At 46.0% G+C, this 12991-nt stretch overlaps 1 protein-coding gene across 3 annotated transcripts in view; it reads left to right on the top strand.

The window, feature by feature from the left end:
• MTMR7 (myotubularin related protein 7) overlaps positions 1–12991 on the top strand; it is a 94420-nt gene that overhangs the window by 56197 nt on the left and 25232 nt on the right. For all 3 annotated transcript variants that reach the window (XM_060136365.1, XM_060136366.1, XM_060136367.1), the window contains one exon: positions 6047–6181. In XM_060136365.1, the coding sequence (XP_059992348.1) occupies positions 6047–6181 (135 nt within the window). The remainder of the gene's footprint in view (positions 1–6046; positions 6182–12991) is intronic.

Below are 12991 nucleotides of genomic sequence, written 5' to 3'. Positions count from 1 at the left end.
ATAAAACTCCCCAGGTAGGCAGTCAGGGCCTGGTGTCCTGGTTCTGCCCCACTCAGCCCTCAGGGACCCGAGCTCCTGGTGCCTTTCTGCTCTGCCAGCCCTGGGGGTCGCCCCCATCACGTGGCGTGAGAGGTGACTTTAGTTCCAGCCGTGACCTCCGCGCGGCAGCAGATGGAAGGGGGCGCGGTGGTGCCCTCGCTGCTTTCGGAGGGAGGCTCCCAAAACTGCCGTGGGACAGCGCTGCTCCTATCCTGTTGATCAGAACTGCACAGGGCCTGTGGGAAAAGACAGTCCTGTGCGTAACCGTGGAAATCACAGCTAAAAGCTGTGATTCCATTTCTGTGGAGGATGAGAAGACAAATTTGGGGAGACAAGAATGATCTTCGTTACCTGCTGTAGAGGTCATGTGACTTCAGCCGGGCGAAAACGTTTGGTTTTCAAGTGAGATAACATAGCCTCATTTGACTTTAATCCCAAACTATAAACAATCGCAACAGATGTGTGTGAGTGTGTGCCGTGCATGCACCTATAGGCAGGGCGTGGGGCAGGATCTGTGTCTGCTCTTAAAAGGAGGCTTCCAGAAATACACTGAGCAGTGCCAGCTTGGCCAGAGTAAGGCATATAGCCTTCTGTGGTGCCCCACTTTGAAGGGAGATATTCACTCAGCCGTGTAAGGTCCGTTAATTGAAAGGATATTAATGGTCTTATTTTCAGTTACACTCACTGCTCTGAAATGGCCTAAAGAAAGCAGGTATTTCATTAATATCCTGTATTATTTGACTCCAAATATATCTCAGCCTACACAGAGCTGGCCTGATGGTGAGAGGCAAAGGAAGATGTGAATCTCTTTTTTTAAAAAAAATGATGGGATGAAAAGGGATGTGGAATTTGATGATGTTGTATTTGAATTTAGGATGCCAGGAACATTTACTTTTGTTTTGTAGCATCCATTGATAAAGAAGTAAGAGAGGAGAGGGAGGGAGAATCTTTGATGGTTATGTCAGAGGTGGGGATGGACCGGGTATTTAGAAAGTGAGCTTAGGCCTGATCCTACTTCTTTTCCTTCTGTTTTGATTTTCTTGAGAAAAGGAATTTTTTTGTCAGTGTGAGTATTATAAAGGGCAAGCATGTAATGTCTGAGGATAGGATAGAATTTTTAGCAGTTAGGCCACAGAGACCAGCTTCTTTGCCTCTTGACGTCAGACCCTCATCACCCCATTCCCGCTCTCGTGCTCTGTTCTTTACTTGATCTCCAAGCCCGGAAATGAACTCACACAGCCATCAGTTATGGTTAAAAATAATTGATTTCCTGTACTTAAAATTTTAAAGCAAACAGTACTTTAAGTTTTAACTCTTCTTACAAGATAGAGAAGGTTTCTAAGCATTGCTAAGAAACCATTTCTGGTTGCCCAGGGAAATACTTCATGTACATGCATGCCCGCTCTCCCACACCCACGACCTAAAATCTCTGCTGCAGGTAGAATACGATCAAATTTGTGGTTTTATAACAACGCTCAGGTTTTCATATCCAGGTTAATTATGTAAATGCTTCCAAGGTGACCAGGGGTTTTTGTAGCGGGAGATACCATTAGCGAAGGTGGATTTCTGTGGTTCGGTGGGAGACACAGGAAATATCAGTGCAGTATTTCATGCTGTTGCTCAGAAAAACCCACACATAAACCAGTCATCTTACGTGAAAAGTAAACAGCTATAAAGTACCTAAGTTTGCTTTTTCTTTCTTCCTTTTTGAGATTTTAGACTTTTTAGACGAGTATGTATTCCTGCCCCAGTAGAACTCAGGCTTGGGAATAAGAATATCACATTTTCTAGTTAAATTCTGTCCCTCGCATAGCCCCTTGTTCCCAAGGAGCACTGAAGATTTGGGTGGTGAGATGAGTTGGCCGGTGTTGGGTAGTGGGAATTGGTGATTAGATTAAGAAAAAGCTTGACATGTACCTCATGTCGTGAACAGGAAGCCCCGTTGAGACTCCTTTGATATAAATCCCCCCGCTGATGGTGCATCATTACCTTTGGACCGGCTTTTAGCGTACACGGTGTTGTAATCACTTCCTGTTCACCCGTTGGTGAGGTCAGGATTCCTGCCCTAGGGTTTACTGGGCTGACTGAACACATGGCATCTGACACTGGACAAATGAGGTTTATTAGTTACATATGCCCACTGCCCAGGGGAAGAAGGCACTGCATGGCAGGCAGGGCTGTAGGAAGGTTGCATTCAGAAATAGAGTGAACCAGCAGAGATGGTGTGAGGCAGGCTTTGGAGTCTCAGGAGGATGAGTTGACCCCTGGTTCCCAGGGGAGCACGCGATTGGCTGGTTTGAGTAATTCCATGGGCTGGCAGGGGACGAAACGCACTGCTCTGGGATGAGAAGGGGCTGCATCTGGCCCTTTGGGAGAAGGGTTGCTTAGCTGGGGCCTTTTCCACGGAAGCAGAGTATGGAGGGGAGCTTGCAGCTGACCATTTGAGGCCCTGCTGATGTTACCAGCTGTTAAGGGCAGCACTTAACGTTAATTTCAGGCCTTGAACCACACATGAGTTATACAGAGCCATCCAGAATCCTTCTGGATATCAAACGGTTCAACAGCTTTGCAGATCACAGTTAGAGATGTGTCAGTGTCACTTGTGTTTGGAAGCCGCGGTATCCTTTGTTCTTTCTTACTAAATATTTTAATTGCTTTTAAGAAAGCAGTTCTGCTTTAAATCATTAATAGCATGGTATCCCCAAATCACAGTACAAATCTTTGGGAAGCCCAAGTCTGAAAGATTTCCAAAGAGGCCATTTTCCTTAAGGAAAATATAGACCTTCTTGCCCTTCTTTTATAAATAATGTTTATTGAAACTTACTTTGTGTTAGGTGTAGTTCTAGGAGTGTTATATACCTCATCACACTCTGTAGTTTTGGTATTATTATTATCCCTGTATTAAAGATGAGAAAAACCAAGGTTCAGAGATGATAGGTAAATTACCTAAGATTATATAGGAAGTGAGAACACACCTTGGATTAAAAGCCAGATCTTTTTGGATCCTGCCTCTTAATTCTCTCTCATGCTTCTTGACTTATTTACACACACGGGCTCTATATTATGTTGGTTCAGAAAATATTTTGCCTGGATTCAACTCCTAGCTCTGTGACATTGGGCAAGTTCCTTTACCTCTCTGTGCTGTGGTTGTCTCATCTATAAAATGGAGCAAATAATAGATCTTACCGTATATGGTAGTTGGGAAGATTAAATAAAAATACGCAGAGTTCTTCTAATAGTGCCTACCACATAGTAAGCATTCAAAAAATATTGGCTATTTTATAGATTATCAGTAGCCTTTATAAATGAGGCTCTCATGACAGTTTACCATTGAGGAGTCTTATCTCTGCTCTCAGATGGCTGACATCAGTAAGAAATGCTGCCAGGTAATGGTGCAGTTCTCTCAACAGTCTCGACTCTCTGAGGTGTGTATAGGGTGGACAGGGCACTTAGAGACTACTCACCGCTCTTTACAAAGCGGACAGCTCTATGCCAGCAATCACTGAGTCAGTGACGAATTCTGTTTGGAGCCTATCTATAGATTATTAAGAAAATGTAACTACAAAATATTAACATGTAGTCTGTTTAATATATCTGGTTTAATTTATCGACTACATTTCATAGTGTAACTCTGTTCTGACTTAACCCTTCACTGAAAACTGCTCTCAGCCTGAAGGTAAGTAGTAATAGTTGTCACTAATTGGCTTCATTTCATGATTGGACCTGCACTAGTTGAGTGAGTTTAGGTGCGCCGTATGCTTCCTTGGACAAATTCTCCCCGTTGAGATATGGTCTCTTCCCCATCTAGCTCTTCTGATAGGATCTAAGAAATTGCCTGATGGTAGCTGTCCTTAATTAGTATTTCTTTAGCCCAGACAAAGCCAGCTCAGAATTGTTTTCTGCTCCAGTCAGAGCGGCTGACGTGACCCCTCTGCACGTCGTAGGAGACGGGAGCCTGGATGAGCGCAGTGAGAGCATCTGCGGCGCTTTACTCTCTGTCCATCCACTGCAGCTTGCCTTTTGTCCGCAAGCCCCCTCTGGCCCCTGCCGTCACTTTGCCTTGCTGCTGGCCGGCCTCCCGTCCACAGTCAGACCCCCGGGGCCCTTTCTCCTCCACTCTGTGGTTGGACTTCTGCTGCCAACAGCTCGAGAATTCGGCAGCCCTGGAGCCCCTCTCTTGCCCCTTTGCTTTGCTTCCCACTCCGTAGGCACCGGCCCCCTGAATTCTGGCTGCAGGCACAGAGTTCCTGGAGCGCCTCAGCAATTGCCCCTCTCTGTCACAGAAGGTACTGGAACCCTCGGGCGGTTGCCCGGTTATTGTCTGCAGTTCTCGGTCCTGCCGGGAGCTTCTCTGCTGGAGGATCATATGGTTAGTAAGAACCATCCCTGCCTTCCCCAGCGAGGAGTGCCAAAGCTCACCAAACCCTGGCTAAGGAGTGCTGGCATGGGCTTTAAGGACAGTTAGGCTGTGCTTGGACTCAGAGCTGCAGTGGCTTCCAGGATGAAGCCCTGCACGCAGGCGCCCTGAACGGGCTGGGCCACGGCTGTTTTCAGGGGAGGTTTCCCTGCTCAGCCTGCCCCGAGCCGGGGGGCTGCCTGCATCCTCTTACACAGGGGGCGCCTGGGCTCAGTTCTTCAGAAGAGTCATTTCTAGATTATATTTGGTGATTTGAGTTCAATTTAAATGTTATAAATCTAAATCCATAAAAAGTACTTTGCCACGAAAGTGTAAGTTTTACAGCTGTGAGGTTGTGGCTACACTCACCTATTAATAACTCAGGGAAATGTTTATGCTGTTGTGTATATTGTTTATGCTGCTGTGTATATATTATTTATTCATTTATTTATTTAGTTTTGGCTGCGTTGGCTCTTTGTTGCTGCACGTGGGCTTTCTCTAGTTGCAGCGAGCACGGGCTACTCTTCGTTGTGGTGCGCGGGCTTCTCATCGCGGTGGCTTCTCTCGTTGCGGAGCATGGGCTCTAGGCGCGCAGGCTTCAGTAGTTGTAGCATGTGGGCTCAGTAGTTGTGGCTCGCAAGCTCTAGAGCACAGGCCCAGTAGCTGTGGCACACGGGCCCAGCTGCTCTGCGGCATGTGGGACCTTGCTGGACCAGGGCTTGAACCCGTGTCCCCCGCATTGGCAGGCGATTCTCAACCACTGCGTCACCAGGGCAGTGGTGTAGTGTACTCCTAGAATCGCAGAGTAGAGAAATCGAAGAATAGAATGCAGATCAATTCCCCAGAAAGACCTTGCTTCTAACTTACCTGGTCAGCCCAGGTCCATGCCTGCTGTCCTTAGAAGCTAGCAGCAGCCTGGGCTTCATCACTGTGAAAACTACCCCATTTAGGATTAGAATTGGTTTTTTTTTTTTTTTTGCGGTACGCGGGCCTCTCACTGTTGTGGCCTCTCCCGTTGCGGAGCACAGGTTCCCGACGCGCAGGCTCAGCGGCCATGGCTCACGGGCGCAGCCGCTGCGCGGCATGTGGGATCCTCCCGGACCGGGGCACGAACCCGCGTCCCCTGCACTGGCAGGCGGACTCTCAACCACTGTGCCACCAGGGAAGCCCTAGAATTGGGTTTTGGTATTTGTGTTGTTTCTAAATGGGCTAGTAAATGATGGAAACACTAAAGAAGTCACTTTTATAATTTTTATAAGTTTTACTAGAATAGTTACTTACTGTATATTTTGGCAGGAAGATGAAACAGGAGTGGTGAAGAGGAACGTAGGATATTTAACTGGCTTTACGTTTCATAGTTTGGGTCCCACCTAAACATCCTTACACATTCCTAATTTCTTACACAGAGAAACTTTTTGCACTGCTTGCCCATATAGTGGTTTCCTGACTTGAATTAGAAAGAAAGCAACCTCGGTTTCTAGAAGGCATTGATACTTTTACGAGCTATTGGTGGGCATCAGTGAACTGGGGGGCCTTGTGAGGGTGGTCTTGAGGGTTCCGGGGAGGTGCCGTCGCACTGCTGCCTGATGCTGCCGCGTTGCTTCCCCCCAGGTCTCCATCTGCCGGAGCAGCCAGCCCCTGTCCGGCTTCAGTGCCCGGTGTCTGGAGGACGAGCAGATGCTCCAGGCCATCAGGAAGGCCAGTCCGGGAAGCGACTTCATTTACGTCGTGGACACTCGGCCTAAAGTAGGTGTCACCATGCTGGTGTGTGTCTTTGCCGCTCTGAATCATGGAATGGGAGATGAGGCCATGCTCCCTGACCACCCTCACCCGCTCAGGGAGCCCCATCTGCAGAGGCGCTGTTTCCCTTTGCACAGTCGTGCTCAGCTGCCTCTGGGGCCCCTGCGGTCGGCAGGTACTTTTGATATTTCCCCTGCTCTGCATTGTGCTTGGTACATAGTGCACACAATGAAAGTGTGGTTTCGTGTTGGAGATTACTCTCCTAAATGTACCACATTATTTTTTTGGTTTGTTTATAAAAGGACCGTTTCTTCTCTGACGGTATGAAATTTACTGTGGAATTCCTACAGTTCCGTTTTTGTGAGATATTCACCTCTTCTATTGCAAATTCCACTTGTAGTGCTCTGTAGCTATGACTTGGAAAGATTTACAAAATGCAATGTTAAGTAAAAAAAGAAAAGTCACAAATTAATGTGTATACTACTGTGTCTGTGGAAAAAAAACAAACTATAGGTAGGTAAAAATTTAAATTAAAATAGAAAAAGATCTGGAAGGATAAACACTAAACTATTAAAATTGCATGGAGAAGGGGGGAGGCTTGAGGGAGGTAGAGAACTTTCTACTTACCTCGTTTGAAAATATTATTTTATAATTATGCAGGTATTCATATATTAATTTTATAATTGAATAGAACAACCAACAGGAAATAACCTAGTTATCAACGGGTAGACCAAGTTCATCTTATGCTTACCACCCACTCAGCTTTATATGTTCTTGACACTAGTCAGGGTCAGGTCAAGTATAATTTGTAATTTCACTCCTTAGACCCATTTCTTTGTAAACCAGCCAAACCAAACATGGAGTCCTCAGAGGTATGTGCCGTTGAATACATGGAAACAAAATCACCTACAGGGGCATGGAATATATGGGACAAAATCACCTACAGGGGCATGGAATATATGGGACAAAATGAGGTGACACAGAGAAATGGCCTTTATTCTACATATTTGGCATAGGAATTTCTTGCCAGTTATGAAAATAGACCTGGACCTATGACTGTGAGAGAGAGCTGCATGTTCTTTCTCCACGTGGGTGGAACAGTGTCCAAGATAGACCGTGAAGCAACAAGAGTGAGCTACAGAAAGTCTGTAATGCCATGTATGTAATAATAATTAAATTATAAAAATTATACATTGTTCTATAGTTTTTTCATGGAAAAAAGTTTGAAGGTATGTATAGTAAACTGTTAACATTGGCTTTTCTTGTGAGGTGAGAGGAGGATTTTAAGAAACCTTTATTTTATAAATTACAGTGTGAAAGAATTTTTAATCATAAAAAGGTTGAAAGAACATAAGGACTTCAAAATGTTACACATAAAAGTTACCATGTGACCCAGTAATTCCACTCCTAATTTAAGAAAAATGAAAACATATGTCCACACACAAACTTCTAAGTGAATATTCATTGTTAATAATAGCCCCAAAGTAGAAACAACCAAATTCCATCAGCTGAGAATGGATTAATAAAATATGGTGTATCCATTCCCTGGAATAGTTTTTGGCTATTATTACTAAAGGAATGAAGTACTGATAGGTGCTACAACATGGATGAACCTTGAAAGTGTTAGGCTAAGTGAAAGAAGTCAGTCACAGAGGATCACAGATTGTATGATTCCATTTATATGAAGTGTCTCTATGACAAATCCGTAGAGACATCAGGCAGGGTGGTGGTTGCCTAGGGCTAGGGGAATGGGAGGAAATGGGAGGTGACACCTGATGGGTAGAGGGTTTCTTTTTGGGGTGATTAAAATGTTCTAAAAATAGATTGTGGTGACATGTACATTCACAGTTCTGTGAATATACCAAACACCATTGAACTGTATACTTTACATGGATAGATTGTATGGCATGTGAATTCTATGTCCAAGAAGCTATCAAAAAAAAAAAACATAAGGACATAGAAACATTAGAACAGGAAGGAGGAAATATGACCAACGGCCCAAGTCACTTCAAAGTCTACACTGATGTTAGGAGTGGGTAATTACAGATAGGGTCTATACTCGTGGCCGATAAGAGAAATCATGGAAACTGGATGCTATCCAGTGTGTAGCCACTCAGACTGGCAATCTCGCTGCTTCTCTGAGCCCTATTTCATTAAATATTGTGATTCCGATCACTAAGTTTGATGTCTGCCCAGTGTAAGATCACTCACATCACTGCCCTCAGAACAGTCCCTTCCTCTCTAACGGGAGGGTAGCTGTGGGATGGCCATGGAGGGGTGGGCAGTGAGGATGAGTTACTCTCAGAGGCCAGATCAGCAGACCAGCCGTGCAGGTCAAGGACAAAACATGTTGCAGCTGGATCACATTCTAGTAGATGACAGGTAAAGGAGTCCCTTCCTTTTGGACAGATATTCAAAGCACAGCAGGGAAGAGCTTCAGACTGGGGAAGAAATAGCTTCTCTGCTTGAAGGTTTTCACTCGAAAGATGCCAGGCTCTGACTTTTACTCTCTCTTTCGATTTGTGCTCTCTCTGCTTCATCCTTCTCGCATTGACTGTTTCCCTCCTGTCATTGTGCCTTTTGCGTCAGGACAGCGGAGCTGCTCTGAATTTCCTAACAGTCAGAGACAACTGAATGAATGCCTGTCCTAGACACACGTACTGAAGACAAGATAAGAAAAGGACGGGAAGACAGGGCCTTTAAAGTGAATTGCGGTGCCCTTCTCCGATCCCATTTTCCTAGATTTAAATAAAGGCAGACAGGTTCGCCTGCTGCTTTAAGGGCCAACGACCCAAGCGTGTACTACGCTCTGCAGACCTTCCGGGCAATATGGCAGCTGTTGAGCCAGGCACAGCCCAGATGTAACATAAATTAATCCAGGGGATTTGATTTGAAGGGGATATTTAGCACTGAGTGCGTTTGCTCTTGGCGATAAGAAGCTGGATGCTAATCCCTTAAAGAAAATTGGTGTCTCATACAAGTCACGCCCTCTACCTATTGCCCAGGCACACACACCTTCACAGGAGTCTTCACCTGTTTGCTTTAGAGCTCTCATTCTTTTAAAGATCACGTCCGTTGATGTTTGTTCCTCGGTAGCCAGGAGACCCGGTCCATGTTTGCTGTGGGTGGTAGACAGACAGATGGGCCCTGGCCAGGTTTGCTCACAGGTTTACTGAAAAGGAGAAAGGCTAGAAGTCATTCTTGTCCTTGGAGCAAGGCTCACCCTGGATGCTGCCTGTTCAGATGAAAGCTTCTGCATTGCTTGTTGATGTTAAAATCTCAGGAGGCAAAGGCAGTGAGGGCCTCAGCATGAACTGAGTATCTGTTAAGAAAAAACATACCCTCGAGGTCCTATGTTACTGCTAGAATCTGGTGCATTAAGAAGATAGGAGATCATGTTGATACCGTAGTTGTTGGATTTTAAAGTGATACCGAACTCCTTCTATCTCAGCCTCGCTCATGACTTTAACATTACTTTGTTCTAGGACTTTGCTGAGCTTGTGAAAATGCCAGGCACTTTCCCATTCAGTTCTTATTATAATCCTGCAAATTAGGAGCTGTTCTTTTCTGTTTATGGGTAAGGTCTCAGACTGAGAGAGGTTCAGTCATGTGTCCAAGGTCAAGCCGTTCAAATCTAGGCTGATCTGACGCCCGAGCCCACGCTACTTCTGTTTGATCACGGTCTGTTGACAGCGATATCCAGGGGAGCCTTGGGTCCACTGTCAGGTTCCACAGGGTTCCCCTTCTGAGCACATCTGCAGGGAGGCTGGAAACTCAGAGCTGAAGGACCAACCACAGGCTCGTACACGCTCAGGCCGGGGCAAGAGGTATGAGCAGGCCTGTGAGCCAGGCTCTGACGCCGGCGGCCTGGGAGGGGTGCCGGGCAGTGGAGGGAAGGGGTGAGCAGGCTGGCCGGGGGCTCAGCTCATGCCCGGCCCCTTGTCCTGGCTCTTCCTCCAAAGACAGCTTAGTGGTTAAAGGGCCTCTGATTTCACCTTGTGAGCGATTCTTTAGCTGTGAGACAGGAGGTCATGTTGGAAGTTTTCCTGTGTCTCTGGAATCAGTAATTAGGTGGTTTCCACTCACTGAATCCTGTGAGGGGGGGATCTGGGAGGATCTGTTGTAGAGATCGGGGTGCATGACAGAGGGGCAGCTAGGAGGTCACTTCGGCATGGGATGCCTGGCCGACCTGTTCCACTGCGGCAGTGAGCGGGGGAAGGGGAGCCGCGTGGCGTTTAGTGGCAGTGGGGCATCTGCTCTCCCTCTTTGGCAGGACAGGGATGGAGGGGGGACCTGTGGGTCCAGTAGACACTGAGAAAGAAACTTGTACGTGAGCCATCTTGCTGAGGCCCGGCTTCCACCCCCAACTGGAGGTTCCCAGCTGCGGCCGACTGTGGGGTACGTGCTGGGGAGGGAAGCCGGGGGCCTCGGAACAGGCTCAAGCCAAGGTGGGTCTCATGTCAGCGAGCTGTGTACCTCCTCCTCCCGGGAGCCCATGGACTTGCCCTAGGATTTGGACACTTAATGCCAGAGAGGGCAGTGCTGGTCAGCGAGTGTTAACCAGAAAAGCAGTGACGACCAATGGAGAGAGAACAGCAGCCTCGTCCAGCTTTACAAAGAGATATTTACCTCCTCTTTTATCCCCCTCCCCAATATAAAGATAGAGCCTAGAAGAAGGAGGAAAAGGAGAGTACCAGAGCAGACCCCTCACCAGTCCAAACAGCCTATAATAAGAGAAGGAGAAAATTTTGCATCACATATGGGGTTGGGATTTTAAGTTGAGCTGGACGGTGATTTCCTATAAGTTATTAATTCTTCCTTCGGGGGTAGGAAAGGAGGATTTTGATTAGCACAGTTGTAGACAGTAGTTGCAAGAAATAAAATCATCTCTTATTTTCATGTTTCTATCACAAGATAAGATTCTTCATTTCACCAGATACAGATGCAGGGAGAGAAAAGGACCATTAACTGACACCACAGGCTAGAACGTGGTCCAGGCCTCCTTCTGCCAAGACCAGCTTCAATTCTCGTTTTTCAGGCACGTCAGATCAGGTCCTGGCATTCAGGTACAGAATGTGCTCTGCTGAAATGTTAGACTCCGAGACTGAGATGCTGACCAGCTGACCTTTAACTTGATATGCAGATTATGGTCGACTGAGTTGCCATGATTTTGATGTGTCTGATTGATGATTTAAGATTGCGGGGGAAAGAATCTGATTCTGTTTTTTTTTAACATTCTTGGCCTGTTCACCTCAGCCTCACTCTGTTAGCACATTCATTTGGCCGGTCAGCCCGTCAGTAAATCTTCACCAGTGCCTGCTCTGTGCCGGCTTGACGCGTAGGGTCCTGGCCATCAATGAGACCAGCCACCTTCCTGTGCAGCTCACGTCCTCTGCCTCACTCCAGAGGATCTTCTCTGTCGTGGATACTAAATCTCGAATGTTTCAATTAATCCTGCTCAGAAGCCCTCAGCGGCTCTTTACTGCCGCAGATACAGTCAGAACTTCTTAATCGAGCTTGTGTGTAGAGGACCCTCATAATTTCTAGCCTCCTTTCTTGCTGCTGCCGCCAGGCTTGAACCTTCCGCTGTGCTCGCACTGGTTGACTCAACTGATACCCACCTGCTTCTTCGGTGGCCACTGATACCCTACCTCTTCCCTTTCTCATCGCTTCATCTGGGATGCCCTCCCCCTTTCTCTCCATGCTCCCTGGTTATTAAAGCCCATCTCAAGTCCTCCTTCCATCATGAAACGTTACCCCTGAGGCCCTAGGCCGCGTGGGGCTGTTCCAGATTCTAACTACTGCCACCGCCTCCACCAGGCTCTCAGCTCCTGCCCAGTCCTGGTGGGTATTATCTGTCGTTATCTGGTGTTGTGTGCTCGCACTTCCATACTCGATGATAAGCTTGTGGTGGCTGGGCCTACTTCTTATTCACGTTTTTATTCCATTCAGTGCCTGGCACACAGTAGGCGTTCGTTAAGTGTTTGTTGAGAATGAGTGAATTTTTTGGTTTCACTTATGAGTTTTTTTGCACCCAAAGATGCTGAGATGATCAAATAGCAGAGTGACCTTGGATTAGAAAACAGGGCACTTTTTCCAGTACCACTTTTCAGTTGTCCGTTGTGTTCTTTAAGCATAGGTTGAAACTGGAACGCAGTTACCTCCATTGTTTTATCTGTTTGAGAATTTTTTTTTTTAATTAGACTTTCTATGTTGAGATAATTGTAGATTCACATGCAGTTGTAGGAAATAATACAGAAGGATGCCTTGTACATTTCACCCACTTTCCCCCAGTGGTAACATCTTGCAAAGCTGTGTACAGTATTGCAACCAGGATATTGACATTGATAAAATCCACCAATCTTGTTCTGTTTTTCCCAGTTTTACTGTAGTCGTGTGTGTGTGTGTGTGTGTACGTGTGTGTGTGTGTTTAGTCTATAAAGTCTTATCACATACGTATGTTTGTATATTCAGTACCACAGTCAAGATAGAGAACAATTACATCACCACAAAGAACCACTAATCTGTTCTCCACCTGTATAAGCTTGTCATTTCAAGCACGTTCTGTAATTGAAAACATATAGTATGTGACCTTTTGAGGTTGTTTTTTTTTCACTATTTGAGAACTTTTAGGGGCCGAAATGAACAGCTTTTTCTTTGCCTGTGAAATGGAGTTCTCAGCCTAAGGGACAGGGCACCAAACTAGACTTAGCGTTTTATTTATATAAGAGATACTCTATCTGAATGAATACACCTATAGGTCCAAGATAGCTTCTGAATTTTTTATTAATTATGAAACTGTATTTTCTGCTTTGA

This window comes from Lagenorhynchus albirostris, chromosome 21 (genome assembly GCF_949774975.1).
Source record: "Lagenorhynchus albirostris chromosome 21, mLagAlb1.1, whole genome shotgun sequence".
Classification (NCBI taxonomy): Eukaryota; Metazoa; Chordata; class Mammalia; order Artiodactyla; family Delphinidae; genus Lagenorhynchus; species Lagenorhynchus albirostris.
This window is presented reverse-complemented; position numbering and strand designations above follow the sequence as displayed.